Here is a 19,025-nt window from a genome sequence, read left to right on the forward strand (position 1 = left end):
GTAATCGGTAAGAATGATCGGTCTTTGCCGGTGGTCGGTGAATCTTAGCTAGTACGTCGCTTTTGTACTAAATTTCATGTATAAACAAGATTAAACATTAAGGATGGATTAGTAATTAATGACATATTAATAATAAATGAATTATGGATTAATAATTGACTGAAAGGTTGATGCAACAGATAATACATAGTGCTGATTCTGAAATGGCCGAATTTAAGTAGATTGAAGATGGAAGTAAAGAGTAAAAATACAGGAAATAATAAAATGTCGGTAGTCGGCAAATATTTTTTTGTCACTAGTTTTTTTTCATGTTTCGTCGGTAGTCAGATAATTTTAAGCCGTTTGTCGCTAGTCGGTTAACGCCATCCAGACCCTGAGAAGTGGCTCAGTGAGATATATAATGACGACAAAAAATTTTGACATAAAAATAACCTACCATGGCTACGTACTTTTAAGTTCTTTAAAAAAAAAGTTTATAATCATTACGTTTTAGGACCCTTCCTATTGAACATCCACTACAATGATCAAGGATATTACCCTCACGACACTAAGGATTAGTGCGATAAACTATCGAGAGCGGGCGATATGAATTAGACCACATAAAAAACCCGAGGAAAGAATGTGTAAAAAAATGCTAACTAGAAGAAATGGAAGTGGGAGACTACTTTCTGTTAAAATGCACGTTATATGATGAGAAACAATAGTCCTTGACGATATGGTAGCAAAGAAAATTAATCCAAAATATTTAAGGAGGAAGGAACACGTACTATTCCACTTCCTAACATTTAGCACTGTTTTCTAGCCAATCTAAGTGGTCCCAAAATATGGGCCTCGAACATGAAAACTTTACAGTATTTGCATCAGGCACTCTTTTTATCGTCTCAGTATATTCTTAAGGGATCGATAATAGGGTCTGACACTCGAACTCATCCCACACCCCCACACCCCCCTTTGACATCAGCATGACCAGAGTTTGCTAAGCAAGCTCAGAGAAAACTAACCGAGTATATGAAAATGATACCCACCAAGACCTCCTTTTTCTTGTGAGTTTACCTTTTTCTAGTGAGCCAAAAATGTATTGTTTTTAAATCTTAAGTATTGATAACCATGCAAATATTGTATATAGGTCGTTTATACATCAATTTTAAAAAAATCTGAAATATGTTTTCCTGAAATATCTAGATCTATCGGATCAATTGAGCTTTAGGGCCACCAGGTATAAATAAAAGATATCTGGTAAAGGTTATTAATACCCGATGAATCTGGAGTAGATTAAAAGCATAATACCCGGTAACATTTCATCGGGTAAAGTTATTTAAAATATAAATACCCGGTAAAGCGTTATCAGGTTATCGGGTAAAAGAAAATATAAATACCAGATAAAGCGTTATCGGGTAAAAGAAAATATAAATACCCGATGGAGCGTTATGGGGTAAAAACAAAATGCCTCTTTACAAGGACGGATCCACAAGGACCATACTCCACCTCAACCATAGTACCATACTAGGCTGGCCGCAAAGAAAGGGGAGGATAACTCGACAACGGTGTCCTGGATCCCCATCCGATCCTCCCTAATCTGTCTAAGGGGATCAAGAACTGTGAAAAGGAACATTAAAATGCATAAAAATATCGCGAAAAAGAAAGCATAGTAAGACAAAACTGTTTGGTTTAGCAAGTAAAGCATAGTAAGACAAAACTGTTTGGTTTAGCAAGTAAAGCATAGTAAGACAAAACTGTTTGGTTTAGCAAGTAAAGCATTGTACCCCACACCAAGCACTCCAGTCTTAGTCCCCTTCTCCCTGTCTTTTTTAGGTTTCCTGGGAAGATTTGGGTTAGCTGTGGTTAAAAGGCCTCTGGGCTGGATCTCCCCAGATCCTCTCCCCACACGGCAAACATAGGAATCCCAAAAAGAACTTTTAAGACAAAACTTTTAACTTTTTTTTACTTAAAAGTAATTAGCCAGTAACAAGTTGTATACAACTTTGAAAAAGGATTGATGAAAGAATTAGAGTTGATGGGTAAGCTTCTGTTCTATGGGTTCCTTTGTGTCCTCTTCTTCAATCAGCGGTTTCCTACCGCAGCAAGGTATCCCATAATAATCTTTAGCGGCCTCGGCCTCTTCGATCGTCTGGTGCATTTTGGCAAACAGCGTCTCTGGCAGCCAATAGGAGAGCGCACCGTTCAGCAGAGCGACCGCGCCAAATATTGTGACCGGGAGAGCCAGTGAGAGACCTGGAAACTGTGCCTGATTATTAAAGATTTGACTTAATAAGCAAATGCATAGATCTAGAGAAATCAAGTCAAAAGCATAGACAGTATTTGGTTGTGACGTTACTCACGGTCATTCCGATGTACGGAGCTATGATGGCTCCAACGCGAGCGCTCGTAGAACCTACTCCAGTGGCGATGTTCCTGTGGAAGAGACAGTAGATGGAGACGATGATAAATTTTACTCGCATGATGAATATAGGTTCTTGGAAGAAACCGTGTTCTTTATGTGCTAATTGTGATGGTGACGCTGCGTGACTGATGTTGTCAGTGCGGTACTGATCGTGACTTTACCTTACCTCAAAAGAGTTGGGAAAAGCTCAGAAGTAACGAGATAGATAGAGCCCCAGTTCATGTTACCAATTACCAAAGCGACTATTGCCATAGTAGTTGTAGTCAATGGGTAATCTGGATTTGAGGACATATAGCAATCGTTATTTTTTAGAATTGGCACAAATTTCTAAGCAAGCTTTGTCATTGAGCATTCTCGGAGTTTTTGGCCTGTCTTCATCAGGGCTCGCCTTTTTTGTGCAGAAATAGAACAGGCTCTTGAAACGAGAAATAGGTTCTAGAAACCCCTTAAATAAAAAAAAAACCCAGACAAACAGGCTTCATGTTTACCCTTATGAATGGCCAGCATGATAAACAGTATGACAGCCGCAGTGATGGCACAGCACCCGTGTGTCAGCCTTCTTCCCACTCTAAAAAAGCAATCAATACTATATACCTATATAGCTTTCATAGACAAACAGGAATGATGAAAGCTGAACAATGCAGAGCCCTTACCTCTTCAGGAGAACCCATGTGATTGGTAAACTGATGTAACCAATGCCATTCATGATAAAATAGTTGGTGTAGATGTCGCCTGCCAGCTGGGATACGAAAATGTACGTGCCGAATCCGAGGAGCGACACAGCGAACCTACAATTACAGAAGAATATATATATATATATATATAAGCCGAAAACAACACAAAGACATTACGAAGATAGTCCATAGACCATTTCGTGTATCACTATGGCAACCCGTATGATCTAATAATTAAGAAAGTCGTGGTACACAGCCTCCCCAAATGTCCCACCCCCTGTAACGAAAGTCTCAGGATCACAATCGACGAAACTTTGGATTCACTCAAGAGAGAGAACAGTCGGTTTGGCCATTGAGAACTTTAACTCTATGAAAAACAACTAGATACCTTGGTCAAAGTGGTGTAAATACTATCAATAATAAAGGTATGAGATGGATGCGTGCCGTCGTTGTTAGATACCATTGATAGAGGATTATACAAGTCCACTTTCTTAGCTTTTCCCCTCTTAGCATATCAAGGGGAGTATATTTCTTTGACTCTTTCTCTTCCTTTATCTGATCTTGGCGGGTGCTCTGTATTAAGTCACTCAGAGCAGCCGAGTCCACGGATTCTTTTCCTTTCTTGGGCCCGTACTTCATGATGACGGAATGCGCCCCGTCCACGTAGCCATGGGCAAGCAGCCAGCGAGGGGACTCGGGGATCCATCTGCAAAGTGTTTTAGCGTAAGTCATTTCGAGGAATGTATTGACTCCGGACATACAGAGGGCATCCAAGAGTGTATAAGGGCATTATAATACCACCTAATTTTTTTTTCATAGACCCGCGGGTGATTATACACTGGAAGAACATTTTTTGCGGGAAAACTATGGCTGGAAAACGGCACGCCACACTGATTGGCTGAACACAAGAACATTGTTTTCCTACCACGTTTCCCTATAAAGCAAAGTTTATTAGATGACATAGTTAAGTCTAGCTGACTTAGCAAAAAATTTAGCTAGGAAAACATTTTTATTTCAGGATCCCTTTGTCCGTAACTTGTTTCAATAACTTCAAACATATGTGTGGCTCTGAGTGCATTTGTCCCCCTCCCCATTTTATTAAAAAACATATAAAGACCCCATGACTTTCTTCATTTTTCTGTATCGTACCCCTTCCCCCCTACTCACCTCCAAAGGAAAATCGCCAGTACACCAGGAGCTGTGTAAATCAAAAGTAACATTTTCCAGTCCCGAACAAGGAAAGCTACTGCATAATTCACCAATTCCGTAGTCATCCATGTAAAACCCCCGTAGATAGCAATGAGAGTACGAGTTTTTGGACCCACAAACTCGCAGATAAGTACGTATCTTGATAACATAGCCCCAGCCGTGCCAGCTCCGACGACAAAACGAAGGAAGGCGAAGAAGGAGATGCAGTCGACAAAAACGCACGAAACACCCGCTACGACCTGGAAATGTGGCAATCGTAAAAAAGTCACCGGATCAATCTAGGGTAACAAGGTGAAATTGGAAACATCATTAGAATATTGTCAGCCATAAAATACTCCGGATTAGAATGGCACAGGGCAAAGCCTCAAAAGAAAATGAAATGTTCTCAGCCTCGTTCCCCTCCCTTTCCTGTTATTTGTGTCAGCGACCCCAATGACAAGAAAGACCCCCTCTAGACAGGTGAATGTTTCTTATAGAAAAGCCTTTCTCTATCGGGAGACGTAAATAAACCCTGGCCCGTGTGGTGGTATCAACTTCAGCGTCAGTGCTTACACACAAACAAGCAAGTGAATCCCCACTTCCCCCCACACCCCCCCCCACACACACACACACACACACACCCTCCCTGGATAATTAATCGAATAACATCGACTCGACCGATAGAACTATTGTTACCATGAGGGCGTATGAGAGATAGAAACACTTCTTTCGGCCCCAGGCATCCGAGATTAAACCGCTGACCAGAGAGCCGATCAGCATGCCCGCGAAGAAGCAGGACTGCAGAGTAGCGCCCAGGTACGCGCGGTCACAAATAAGATTCCACTGAAATAAAACAGTTTGTCTCTTGAGTCTTTTTAAAGGTTCATTTGGAACTAAATATTGAAATTCATACTCCATTTAGCTGCAATGTTGTTTACTTGTTAGCCTCCTCATTTCCCTCTGATACCTCCTCTCCACACCTTCCCTCCTTCCCTCATTTCCCTCTAACCTCACCCCTCCTCCCACCTACCTCAGATACCGTAGTTCTCATCGGTCCATCAAACTCGTATTCCGTGCAGTTGTTGCAGCACGTATTTGGAGAGCAAGTGAGGTTGGGCGTGGCACAGTGGAACCGGGGTGTCCCGAATGCGAACACGACAGAGACGAACTGCCCACAGACTGGGAACATGAGGAAATAGAACACCACCCAAAGCGTTCTCTGGTAGCTGCCGAACGAGCGCACGTGAGCAAAGATGTCGTCAAAGTGGTTTTGCTTGGTCGATATGCTGTTAGGCTTAAGCCCAGAGATTGCCCAATCGTTGTCGTCCATTTTATGTTTTGTTTTCGACAATGGTTTGCAGCTTAGGTGCGTTTTCCTGCAAGAATGCAAATATTTTGTTCATTTGAAGTAAATAATTATTAAACAGAAAAAAAAAATAAATCCCTTGTGTTGCTCTTGTCACTCTATTTTTGGATACATTGATCTTGGCCTGGTTTTGGTTTTGAGATTTAGGAGATTAACGATAAGGCGTAGTGTTCTATCGGAGTCCCAAGTGAGGTCCGCGCTGTGTTGAGAATGCACCGTCCTCTAAAGCTGGCGTGTCAAACAAAGTCGATGACAGAATTCATCAATTCTTGGGGGCCCCATTCCTTTGTTTTTGTTTTTAAACATAAAAGTCTGCAATATTAGGTCAAGTGGGTTCGGACTAATTGCATTAAAAGTTTTTTATTTTGATGTTTTTGTTGATTTTATGCGTGTGCTCGTCATTTTTGTGTTGTAGTTCTGTCTTATTGTCTAATGTTGGAGTGACTTGGAAAGACGTTACGCTTTTAACTTCAAGCAATCTCTCCACGTCACTCCATATTATACATAAGGGTACAATGGCGGTACTGCTTAAGTGCTTTTTCTTGCAAGAGAGCAAAGATCTTGTTCAGTTGAAGTCTATAATTATTACTGTTAACAGAAAATGGAATCCGTTGTGTTGCTCTTGTCACTCTATTTTTGGATACATGAAGAAGAGTGACGTAACGCAAAAAAAATCATAAGAAAAATTTGATAGTTTGAGATTGGTTGGCCTGATTCTCAAGCGTCTGATTGACGCTTGGGAAGTACCAAGCGTGGTATTAGACCTGACACATTTTGATTCTTTGATGATGAAAGCTCAGCTTTCAAATTCCATTTTCTTATGTTCTAGATGTTTAAACAAGCATAATCATGTAGACATGTATGCATACGTTTTTATATAAAGCTTCCCCTTCCCCCTAAAAGCACAAAAGATGTATCTTAACATGTATAAAGAGTAAGACCAAGTTATAGGTCTCGCTTGGTTTATCGTCTAAAGGACACAAAATGTTGCTGTACATTAACAAGCTAATATGCCGCAATTAATAACATCTCAGACTTTCAGAGACCGACCATCGTTGGGAATCTGAAGGAAAATTAAAATAGTTTTTTCTTCTTGCTGCTCAATATTTTTTTCGCGGCAGTTGGGTTGCTCAATTTGTCCCTTTGGAAATTTGATGTGTTTTTTTTCTAGCCAAGGGCCGGGATTTTTGTTACCGCCGTTAGTTATCAAATGAGCTCTTCTTTGCACGATATGAGAGATGGTACCAACCTTTTTCTGATTAAACCTGCTCACGCTAGATCACTCAAAAAAATTGATCTTGGCCTGGTTTTGGTTTTGAGATTTAGAACATTAACGACAACACGTAATGTTCTATCGGAGCCCCAACTGAGGTCCGCGCTGTGTTGAGAATGTACCGTCCCCTAATGCTGGCGTGTCAGACAAAGTCGATGACAGAATTCATCAGCAATATAGGTCAAGTAGGTTCATAACTCATGATTTATTACACTAAAGGTTAGATTTTTTATCTCTGATTTTTTTATTTCTGATCTCTGAACAGTGATCGGGCGCCATCTTGTATTTTGAGCCGCGTGGTTCCTGGGGCGAGCGCAAAAACGGGCGCATGGCCCCCCAGGAACCACGCCGTCTGCGACGCCATATTAAAAATTACTGCTTTTCATTAGGATAATTAACAACACGACAAGTGCGTTAAGCTTTACCTATGACCTACCATACAGGAGAGGTGTCTGTAAAAGTAGGAACACCTCCCTGAGCGAGACAACTCCTCCCGGAACCCTTTCTAAGACATTATAGCGATAGTATAAAAGTTCGACTTTGGTCCGGGACCCCCTCACCTAAAAAATAATCTATAAATTGTCTGAATACTATATCTCTATTTGTCTAAAGCCTTGTTATCTCTTCTTTTCCTTCTATTTCTGCTTGAGCCCGCTCATCTGTATCCCGCGATTTCCCCCAGCAAGGTAGCCCATAATACTCTTGAGCGACTTCGGTCTCTTTTATCGTCTGGCACATCTTTAAGAACAGCGTCTCTGGAAGCAGATACGTCGAAAGGCCAGCGGTAACTGCCATGGTGCCAAATATGGAAACCGGAAAAGCCGTACTCAAGCCCGGAAGACGACCCTGCAATAAATGATAGCAATGCAATGCAATATATAAAAAGAGTGAGGGTTATTGAGTGACAAGATAATTGTTATTTTTCTCAGCTGTCGGGATATATTTAACAAATAGATCACATTTTTGTGTGTGTCCTTCCTCTAATAGATGTACAAATGACGTCACAGCGTGTAATGAACAAAAATTACGCAACAAGGCGCAGTTGAGTTGGGTGACAGACGCATAAAAAATGATTTCTATTTCTTTTATACTACAACGTTACAATACTGACGCAAAGCGTGAGTGTTTCCTCTAATAACACATGGACCCTTGACCAATCAGAGATTTACGAATAGCCAATAGGGGCGTGGCTGGGGGACTGCTGGTATGTGCCCCCCAATATTTAATAGCCAATAGGGGCATGGTGGGGGACTGCTGGTACGTGCCCCCCAATATTTAATAGCCAATAGGGGCGTGGCTGGGGGACTGCTGGTATGTGCCCCCCAATATTTAATAGCCAATAGGGGCGTGGCTGGGGGACTGCTGGTATGTGCCCCCCAATATTTAATAGCCAATAGGGGCATGGTGGGGGACTGCTGGTACGTGCCCCCCAATATTTAATAGCCAATAGGGGCGTGGCTGGGGGACTGCTGGTATGTGCCCCCCAATATTTAATAGCCAATAGGGGCGTGGCTGGGGGACTGCTGGTATGTGCCCCCCAATATTTAATAGCCAATAGGGGCGTGGCTGGGGGACTGCTGGTACGTGCCCCCCAATATTTAATAGCCAATAGGGGCGTGGTGGGAGACTGCTGGTAAGTGCCCCCCAATATTTAATAGCCAATAGGGGCGTGGTGGGGGAACTGCTGGTATGTGCCCCCCAATATTTTATAGCCAATAGGGGCGTGGTGGGGGACTGCTGGTACGTGCCCCACAATATTTAATAGCCAATAGGGGCGTGGCAGGGGTGGGGGACTGGTGGTACGTGCAATATTTAATAGCCAATAGGGGCGTGGCTGGGGGACTGCTGGTATGTGCCCCCCAATATTTAATAGCCAATAGGGGCATGGTGGGGGACTGCTGGTACGTGCCCCCCAATATTTAATAGCCAATAGGGGCGTGGTGGGGGACTGCTGGTATGTGCCCCCCAATATTTAATAGCCAATAGGGCGTGGCAGGGGGTAGGGGACTGCTGGTATGTGCCCCCCAATATTTAATAGCCAATAGGGGCGTGGTGGGGGACTGCTGGTATGTGCCCCCCAATATTTAATAGCCAATAGGGGCGTGGCTGGGGGACTGATGGTATGTGCCCCCCCAATATTTAATAGCCAATAGGGGCGTGGCTGCCTCCCAATATTCCGTCAATATTTTTTGTGCCCTTATTGCAATAGTTAGAGGCCAGTTAAAGCTTTTTTTGTGAACTCTTCTAAGAACTTACAGTCATAACAATGAAGGGAGAAAGCACAGCGCCGATTCGAGCGACCGTAGACCCCGCACTTAGCCCCGAGTTCCTGGTAAAGCAATGCGTTAGTATGAGTAGATCTTCTATAATTCTATCACATTACTATAATCATTCATCAAGAGTACTTTCAGTAATTATTAGTTGCTTCGATTAGTAACAACGTATAGGCTGATAGGAACAGAGATTTATTTTTGATCTGGAAACACATTTATGTTGGTGGAGTCGGGAGTCAATATTCCAAAATATTGGGATCATAGGTTTTTTTTCCGAAATCTTGGATCATCTTTACGGGGTCACATGATTTATAAGAGATAAGGGATCTTTTTTAGACTTGTTAGTTAACAAATAATACTTACCTTATTACGGTTGGGTATATTTCAGATGTGATGAGGTAAAGACCACTCCAGTTTGCACTCAAAATTGATCCAGCTAATCCCAAACCGGTCGTCACTTTTGGGTAGTCTGATATGTAATTGTCGTGTTTACATAATCATCATCGTCATTAACATAATCATTGCCATCTTCTTTACCACCACCATATCCTCTTGGTTATCATATTCAACACTAACAGCCGCTACCATTAATAGCTATTATCACGACCCTCATTGTTGATATTTTCACAAACGTTATCTTTATCTCCACCACGGACCACTAAATTCTTCATCTTCATCATCACTACCACAGTGTTATCAACAACTGTCAACACTACCATCACCATCACCACCATCATTAACACAGCCACTGTCATCACAACCTTAATCATCAAAAACACTACCATTACCATCATCATAACAACCACTATCATCACCACCATCATCATCACAGCTACTGTCATCACCACCATCATCATCACAACCACCACCATCACCATCGTTATCATCACAGCCACCGTCATCACCACCATCATCATCACAACCACTGCTATCACCTCCATCATCACAACTACTACCATCACCATCGTTATCATCGCAGCCACCGTCATCACCACCATCATCACAACTAGTACTCAGGGGGGTGCGCGCACCCCCCCTTTAGCAGCCAAAAAGTGGGTCATTTCTTATCAAGGTATCTTCAAATACTGAGCTTTTTCCATGTGATACCTATGACTGCGTATCCCTTCGGCCAATCCTGGGAACACGCCTGCTACCATTACCGTCATCACCATCATCATCTAAACCACCGTCATCACCATCATCATCATCTGAACCACCGTCATCACCATCATCATCTAAACCACCGTCATCACCATCATCATCTAAACCACCGTCATCACCACCGTCATCATCACAACCATCGTCATCACCATCATCATCTAAACCACCGTCATCACCACCGTCATCATCACAAGCACCGTCATCACCACCGTCATCTAAACCACCGTCATCACCATCATCATCTAAACCACCGTCATCACCACCGTCATCATCACAACCACCTCCATCATCATCATAACAACCACTACCATCACCATCACCGTCATCAATTACCTTTGTAAACAGCAAGAATAAGGAGAAGAATAAGACCAGTCATGACTTGGAAAACGCCGTGGCTAAATCGCCGCCCGAACCTATAAAAAGGCACAAAACTTTATATCACATCATGCATTCTCCCTAATTTGCTATTTTTCTTGTAAGGGGAAATACGATGTTTTCGCGGGAGCAGGAGGTAAACCCCCTCCTCCCCCCTCCTATGGGCCGACTGATGCCCCCTCCCCCATTCGGGGTTCCCCACCTTACAATAAGTCAAATGTGCTTTGTTTGGTATGTTCACGTAAGCGTGTCACGTGAATAAGTAAAGAGATTCTAGGAATGTGGTAAAAGTCGTTAGGCCAAGAAACTCACTTTCCGTACACAATCCAGTTGATGAAAACACGCAGTGTGGTGACAGTCCTCATGATGGTGTAGTTGACGAATAAATTTCCTGCAAGCTGCTCCACAAACAAGTACATTCCAAACGTGACCAGGGCAACACTGAACCTAAGGCGAAACGTTCGTTTTTAAACAAGACAGAGGCGGACATCGCTTGCCTCTTTCTACTATTGGCCCTTTCAATAGTATGTGCCCTTTCAAACTTGTGTATAAAAGCTGTCTTTATTATTACAAAAGACACGTAGGATCTTCTTATAAGCAATATAATCACTCAATAAAATAATTCATAGCTGCCGCATACAAAAGGGGCGCAGGGTGAGAGCTCACCCCCCCCCCCCTCCCCACCCCCTTGGCGGCCAAAAAGTGGGTCATTTCTTATAAAGGAATCTTCAAATACTATGCTTTTACCATATGATACCTATGACTGCGCACAACCCAACCCAACCCCCCTCCCCCCACCCACCCACCAACACCACCATGGCCAATCCCTGGGAACGCGCTTGCATAGGGAAATACTCGTGTTAAACATTTCATTTTCATTTTGTGGAAGGGAAAGAGGCTTTATAGGGAGAAGGAGAAGGACTCACAATAAAGTTATTAGGCTTAAAAGAGATTTTACGGTATCTACAACGAGACTAGCTACAAAGATCAAAATCAAGACAGGTCCGCCCCTTTTTACCATTGATAAAAGAGTATGCACGACCATTTCCTTAGCTTTCTTCCACGTAGCAAATCCATATAGTTATAAATCTTCGCCTCTTTCTCTTCCTTTATCTGATCCTGGTGGATGTTCTGTATCAAGTCCCTCAAAGCGGCTGAGTCCACGGATTCTTTTCCTTTCTTGGGTCCATACTTCATGATGACGGAATACGCCTCGTCCACGTAGCCATGGGCAACCAGCCAGCGAGGGGACTCGGGGATCCATCTGAAGCGTTAATAACTACTTACTAACCGAGAGTGAGGTCATGCCGGGAAATATCAAACAGAGGCTTTGGCGTATCGACCGAGGCTTTGCGAGGTCGATGCGCCAAAGCCGAGGTTTGATATTTTCCGGTATGACCGAACGGTCGAGGTTAGTAAGTTGTTTATTATATGGCTTTTTGAAATAAAAATGACAAGAAAACAAATCAACTTTCGCTTTCGCGCGAATATCGATTAGTTTATCGATCGATTTAAAAAAGGCGGGAAAACAAGAAACACTCGCGCGCTGCTAAATCAAAAATGTAAATGAGTGAAAAGATTCAACAACAAGTAATTGGTAGTAATTGGACGATTCTTGGAAGCTACAGGTTTTATCATAGGTGAAGTTGATCCAAACAATAACAAAGAAAGCTGAGTTGTCAGTCTTTACGGCATGAATGGACTGTTTAGTTCGAAAAATCCACGGTATGTAGAGAAAAAACTTCTGAAGTAAGTTAAAATGAAAAGGCCAATCGCTTGTGCGGCGTTTTGATTTGATAGAAATATTGCATTCACAAATAACAGGTAGTACTTATATTAAAGAGACATTTCTGGGTCTTCACACCCCTGTTATTTATCCATTTGTTTGCTTATCCGATATAAATAACTTAATCTTTGTATTTTTTGGCTATCGGTGGCGGCTCATGATCTTATTGTTTTTCTTTTTGTCAAAAATTTCCTCTTCAATCTCTTCAGGATAATAAAACTCCGACTCAAAGTGCTCGTCCTCTCACATTATCAACTTTAAGACCTGTTTGTTTCTTGTTTTTTTTTTGGTGGCTTTGGTTTTTTGGTCGATTTTGTTTTGGCGAAATTCGTGCAACCGAACAAAGCAACACAAAAAAACTCACAAAATATCCAGCTCCGAATACGGAAAAAGACGGCCCGCTGATTAAACATTTCTGTTTCTTCTGGGTTTTAGAATTCGCTACTCGAATGTTCGCTGTCGTTCGTTTTGCAGTTTGAAAGTGGAAAAAATATCAAAAACCAAAAGATTGTGAAATAATTTTTCGTAAGGCAATACGGAATTCCGTAATGCCCTCAGAGACGGGCAAAACGGGAATGTCACGACTACAAATTAGCCAATCACAGCGCGCGTACTATCGTAGCCATATAAATAATTTATAGTTAATATACATATATCAGTCCGGTGATAAGAGAAAGAAGTAAGAAACAAAAAAAAAGAAACGAGGATCATTGGCCTAGGATCGAACCTCCTCCAGATAAGACAAAATGGGGAAAAAATACACCATACTTCCAGACATGCACTGAAACACCGTATGGCAGCATAAAGCTTTACGGGTAGGCTAGAGATTTCGGCCCCAGCACCGCTATCTAGCGAACGGTACAACACAAAGGGACCTGAGGTACCCGCGCATTAATGGGGAGGCAATAACCGGGATCCCAGGCCTGTCTTAGTCGGTTACGCCACAGCTCGCTGAGATGTAGACTGAAAAATATCTGGGTCTTTTTCACGCTTGCGTCTCTTTGGAGTTAGTGTGTTGCAATAGTAATGTAGTGATAATGCATAACAGAACCTGCTGTGGCCTATATCTATATCTTTCTTTCCCACCATCGGGGCGTAAGCGGGTTTGACCTTTTTTATTGCGTAGAAATCGCAAATACCGTTTATCGCGTTCAAAAATCAATTAGCTGTCACATAATAGCTAGAGTAATAGTAATCTCATACACATGCTCGTCCCAGATCCCTTGGTTTCTCTACAAACACAATCACAAGCCCTGTTCAATCTCTTTAGCCTAGCTACGTAATGTGTAACTATAGCCCTCACTCACTTCCAAGCAAACAGGATCGGCAACAAAGCAGTACTGTAGACAAGGATTAAGTTTCTCCAGTACCGTACTAGGTAGGCTGCTAGTACGGCAAGGACGCTGTTACCATTCCAGAAGAAGCCCTGAGCGGATCCCGCCATCGTGCGCCATTCAGGCCCGACTGCCTCGAGGCAGTAGGTGTACTGAGCCAATGCGAGACTTATCGTAGACATACCCACTACAAACCGCAAGAACGCGAAGAACGATGGGCAATCCACAAATGAAGAAGACGTGCTGCTAATGAGCTGAAAAAAGAACGAAATTTTTGTCTCAGTTGGTTCCAGACGATTGGGCTTTCTGTGGTGGGTTATTAAAATTGTGACGTGACAGGAAATCGTCACAAACTGCCACCACGGGCAAACCAGATGGAATGTTCGTGTATCGAATATTGTCTATAATTTGTGTACCGAATATATCTGTAATAGAGCCAATTTCTTGAAGTTGTTGTCATTGATTGATCTGGTTCCGTTTAGGCGTGATCCATAACAGTTTAGGCGATTTTCCTCCCTCTTCTCGGTTCACCTCCTCCCCACTCGTTACAAGAGAGGAAAATCGCCTAAACTGAATCACGGCTAAAGCGTGAACCAGAGCCATTTATATCAATCTGTATTAAGGCACTTCACTTACCAAAAACACATCAATTACCAAAAACACATCACTTACCAAAACACATCACTTACCAAAAACACATCACCTCACAAAAACACATCACTCCCAAAAAACACATCACTTACCAAAAATACATCACCAAAAACACATCACTCACCAAAAACACGTAACTTACCAAAAACACATCACTCACCAAAAACACATCACTTACCAAAAACACGTCACTTATCAAAAACAAGTCACTTATCAAAAACACGTCACTCACCAAAAACACGTCACTTATCAAAAACACATCACTCACCAAAAACACGCCACTTACCAAAACACATCAATTACCAAAAACACATCACTTACTAAAAACACACCACTTACCAAAAACACATCACTTATCAAAAACACATCACTCACCAAAAACACATCACTCACCAAAAACACATCACTCACCAAAAACACGCCACTTACCAAAACACATCAATTACCAAAAACACATCACTTACTAAAAACACACCACTTACCAAAAACACATCACTTATCAAAAACACATCACTCACCAAAAACACATCACTCACCAAAAACACATCACTCACCAAAAACACATTCACCAAAAACACATCACTTACCAAAAACACATTACTCACCAAACACACATCAATTACCAAAAACACATCTATCACTCACCAAAAACACATCACTCACCAAAAACACATCACTTACCAAAAACACATCATCACCAAAAACACATCACTTACCAAAAACACATCACTCACCAAAAACACATCACTCCCAAAAAACACATCACTTCCCAAAAACACATCAATTACCAAAAACACATCACTTACCAAAAACACATCACTTACCAAAAACACGTCACTTACCAAAAACACGTCACTTACCAAAAGCACGTCACTTACCAAAAACACATCACTTACCAAAAACACATCAATTACCAAAAACACGTCACTCACCAAAAACACGTCACTGGCCAAAAACACATCACTTACCAAAAACACATCACCTCCCAAAAACACATCACTCCCAAAAAACACATCACTTACCAAAAATACATCACTTACCAAAAACACATCACTCACCAAAAACACATCACTTACCAAAAACACGTCACTTATCAAAAACACATCACTCACCAAAAACAAGTCACTTACCAAAAACACGTCACTCACCAAAAACACGTCACTTAGCAAAAACATATCACTCACCAAAAACACGCCACTTACCAAAACACATCAATTACCAAAAACACATCACTTACTAAAAACACACCACTTACCAAAAACACATCACTTATCAAAAACACATCACTCACCAAAAACACATCACTTACCAAAAACACATCACTCACCAAACACACATCACTCACCAAAAACACATCACTTCCCAAAAACACATCACTTACCAAAAACATATCACTCACCAAAAACACATCACTCCAAAAAAACCACATCACTTCCCAAAAACACATCAATTACCAAAAACACATCACTTACTAAAAACACATCACTCCCAAAAAACACATCACTTACCAAAAACACATCACTCACCAAAAACACATCACTTACCAAAAACACATAACTCACCAAAAACACATCACTTACCAAAAACACGTCACTTATCAAAAACACATCACTCACCAAAAACAAGTCACTTACCAAAAACACGTCACTCACCAAAAACACATCACTCACCAAAAACACGTTACTTATCAAAAACACATCACTCACCAAAAACAAGTCACTTACCAAAAACACATCAATTACCAAAAACACATCACTTACTAAAAACACATCACTTACCAAAAACACATCACTTATCAAAAACATATCACTCACCAAAAACACATCACTCACCAAACACACATCACTTACCAAAAACACATCTATCACTCACCAAAAACACATCACTTACCAAAAACACATCACTCACCAAAAACATGTCATCACCAAAAACACATCACTTACAAAAAACACATCACTCACCAAAAACACATCACTCCCAAAAAAGACATCACTTACCAAAAACACATCACTTACCAAAAACACATCACTTACCAAAAACACATCACTCACCAAAAACACGTCACTTACCAAAAACACGTCACTTACCAAAAACACATCACTTACCAAAGACAAATCACTTACCAAACGCACATCACTTACCAAAAACACATCACTCACCAAAAACACATCACTTACCAAAAACACATCACTCACCAAAAACACATCACTTACCAAAAACACATCACTCACCAAAAACAAATCACTTACCAAAAACACATCACTTACCAAAAACACATCACTTACCAAAGACACATCACTTACCAAACACACATCACTTACCAAAAACACATCACTCACCAAAAACACATCACTTACCAAAAACACATCACTTACCAAAAACACATCACTCACCAAAAACACATCACTCACCAAAAACACATCACTTACCAAAAACACATCACTTACCAAAAACACATAACTTACCAAAAACACATCACTTACCAAAAACACGTCAGATACCAAAAACACGTCACTTACCAAAAACACATCACTTACCAAAAACACGTCAGATACCAAAAACACGTCACTTACCAAAACACACCACTCACCAAAATAATAGCGCTGTACAGACACCACTTTTTTCTTCCCAGACGGTCAGATAAATTACCACTTATTAACGATCCCAGAACCATCCCCGAGAAATCACACGCCTGCAGAACAGTGCCCAGGTATGCTCGGCCACAAATTAGGCTCCACTAAAAAATAAATAAATAAATAAATAAATAAATAAATAAATAAATAAATAAATAAATAAATAAATAAATAAATAAATAAATAAATAAATAAATAAATAAATAAATAAATAAATAAATAAATAAATAAATAAATAAATAAATAAATAAATAAATAAATAAATAAATAAATAAATAAATAAATAAATAAATAAATAAATAAATAAATAAATAAATAAATAAATAAATAAATAAATAAATAAATAAATAAATAAATAAATAAATAAATAAATAAATAAATAAATAAATAAATAAATAAATAAATAAAAGGTTGGCAACTTGCAGACCCGTAGCCAGGGGGGGTGGGTCGGGGGTTCGGAAGAAGAACCACCCCACAAGATTTGAGGTCCGCCCTGATGAAGGAAAATTGAGTACCACTGCAAGCTAGGACGAACTATCTCGGTCCGCTAAATGGATAAACGAACCCCTCTCCCCCGTCCAAAATTCTGGCTACGGGCCTGATTGGTCACGTAATATTTGAAGTTCAGGTATCAAATTACCACTCAAATACTCCAGCAAGCTAAAGTCCCTGGAGAAGACTTCAAGCGAGCACACTTTGACTAGGTACAATACCAATCAAGTGAGAACAATCGAGAAACCAGGGTTGCTGCGAAATCGTACAGGGACTAGGGAGATACCCCATCTGTCGGTTTCTAAAGCCCTTAAAAGACGCACGGAAGCAAGCAAGCTCCGTCCTGATTCACCCCCCCTCCTTGCCTACCTCAGATACCGTAGTTCTCATCGGCCCATCAAACTCGTATTCCGTGCAGTTGTTGCAGCACGTATTTGGAGAGCAAGTGATGTTGGGCGTGGCACAGTGGAACCGGGGTGTCCCCATAAGAAATACCAGTCCGCTAAACTGGCCCTCCATGGTAAAAATAAATCCAAAGCTAAACGCAAAGTACATCATTTGTGGGTATCTTCCGAACGAGTTGACGTGCTTGAAGATATCGTCAAACGTGCAAGCTGTCCGCTGTGATTCGGCTTCCATAGTTATATTTGCAAAGGGTATTTTTGTCATTTGTGAGATAAGATAAAATGTGTTATCTGCTATACGGTGTTCTACGACTGTACTGGGATTATCGCTACTCTATGAGCGCTTTGTAATCAGACCCTTGTAATTTTATACGGACGCCTCCTAGTTGACCTTCCCTTATCAAACCACAGGTAGCCTAGGCTCACGGCGAGTGTGTAGGTTCAGTAGGTTTATTACAGAGTTTGTATGAGCGAAAAAATCGTTGAAATAAATATTCTGATTTAAAAATAAAACAGTAGTTTGACGTTGCTGCTGCTCAACCCCGCCTTTATTTGTCATTCTAAGCTGTTTTAGCCGCTGCAAATTTTTCCCGTCGCCCTCTTCACAGCGGCTAAAGCAGCTTAGAATGGCAAATAAAGGCGGGTTTGAGTAGCAGCAACGTCATGCTACTGTTTAATTCTCAAATCAGAATATTTATTTCAATGAAATTTGTTCGCTCATAGAAACTCTGTAATAAACCTACACTCGCGTGAGCCTGGACTACCTGTGATCAAACTCATAAAGATCAAAATATTGTGTCAGATTCTATCTGTAAAATAATTGTTTTGTTATCCAATTCATTAAAATGAATTCTTATACTGTCAATAAATGTCGAACAACATCTTTATTAGGATCGGGGCTCATATAACAATATCGCCGAAGGATTGATCAATATTCCTGATACTTTTGACTAAAAGATAATAGTAAGGATGTCTGCATTATTAGTTGCCCATGCGCATGAATGTGTTCGCATG

General features: G+C 41.0%; 2 protein-coding genes across 3 annotated transcripts; both read right to left on the reverse strand.

The window, feature by feature from the left end:
* Positions 1–1,054: 1,054 nt before the first annotated feature.
* Positions 1,055–6,990, reverse strand: LOC5498862 (organic cation transporter protein). The gene is made up of 11 exons (XM_048726234.1): positions 6,879–6,990; positions 5,294–5,639; positions 4,960–5,106; positions 4,243–4,523; positions 3,536–3,781; positions 3,055–3,189; positions 2,890–2,969; positions 2,568–2,676; positions 2,340–2,412; positions 1,950–2,245; positions 1,055–1,916 (listed from the first exon to the last, which is right to left on the reverse strand). Exons 2-10 carry the CDS (start codon positions 5,591–5,593, stop codon positions 2,006–2,008), a joined length of 1,611 nt encoding a protein of 536 aa, XP_048582191.1. The 5' UTR covers positions 5,594–5,639; positions 6,879–6,990; the 3' UTR covers positions 1,055–1,916; positions 1,950–2,005.
* A 98-nt stretch (positions 6,991–7,088) lies between these two features.
* On the reverse strand, positions 7,089–18,663 carry LOC116603933 (organic cation transporter protein). 2 transcript variants are annotated; one of them, XM_048726235.1, is made up of 9 exons: positions 17,977–18,663; positions 17,073–17,219; positions 13,805–14,085; positions 11,730–11,975; positions 11,024–11,158; positions 10,670–10,749; positions 9,539–9,644; positions 9,159–9,231; positions 7,089–7,748 (listed from the first exon to the last, which is right to left on the reverse strand). In XM_048726235.1, exons 1-9 carry the CDS (start codon positions 18,274–18,276, stop codon positions 7,509–7,511), a joined length of 1,608 nt encoding a protein of 535 aa, XP_048582192.1. In that variant the 5' UTR covers positions 18,277–18,663; the 3' UTR covers positions 7,089–7,508. The 2 variants fall into 2 exon arrangements, with proteins under 2 accessions (XP_048582192.1, XP_048582193.1); XM_048726236.1 differs by lacking the exon at positions 17,073–17,219.
* Positions 18,664–19,025: the final 362 nt, after the last annotated feature.

The sequence above is a fragment of the Nematostella vectensis genome, chromosome 4 (assembly GCF_932526225.1).
Source record: "Nematostella vectensis chromosome 4, jaNemVect1.1, whole genome shotgun sequence".
Classification (NCBI taxonomy): Eukaryota; Metazoa; Cnidaria; class Anthozoa; order Actiniaria; family Edwardsiidae; genus Nematostella; species Nematostella vectensis.

Excerpts from the sequence above, each read along its gene's own strand:
- LOC5498862 (XM_048726234.1), bottom strand. The coding sequence starts at position 5,593 with ATGGACGACAACGATTGGGCAATCTCTGGGCTTAAGCCTAACAGCATA. Across the intron at positions 2,970-3,054 it reads ACATGGGTTCTCCTGAAGAG|AGTGGGAAGAAGGCTGACAC; the intron begins GTAAGGGCTCTG and ends TTGCTTTTTTAG. Across the intron at positions 2,413-2,567 it reads CTTTTCCCAACTCTTTTGAG|GAACATCGCCACTGGAGTAG; the intron begins GTAAGGTAAAGT and ends TCTCTTCCACAG.
- LOC116603933 (XM_048726235.1), bottom strand. The coding sequence starts at position 18,276 with ATGACAAAAATACCCTTTGCAAATATAACTATGGAAGCCGAATCACAG. Across the intron at positions 11,159-11,729 it reads TGCATACTCTTTTATCAATG|GTTCAGTGTTGCCCTGGTCA; the intron begins GTAAAAAGGGGC and ends GTTTCGCCTTAG. Across the intron at positions 7,749-9,158 it reads CTCCCTTCATTGTTATGACT|GGTCGTCTTCCGGGCTTGAG; the intron begins GTAAGTTCTTAG and ends CATTTATTGCAG.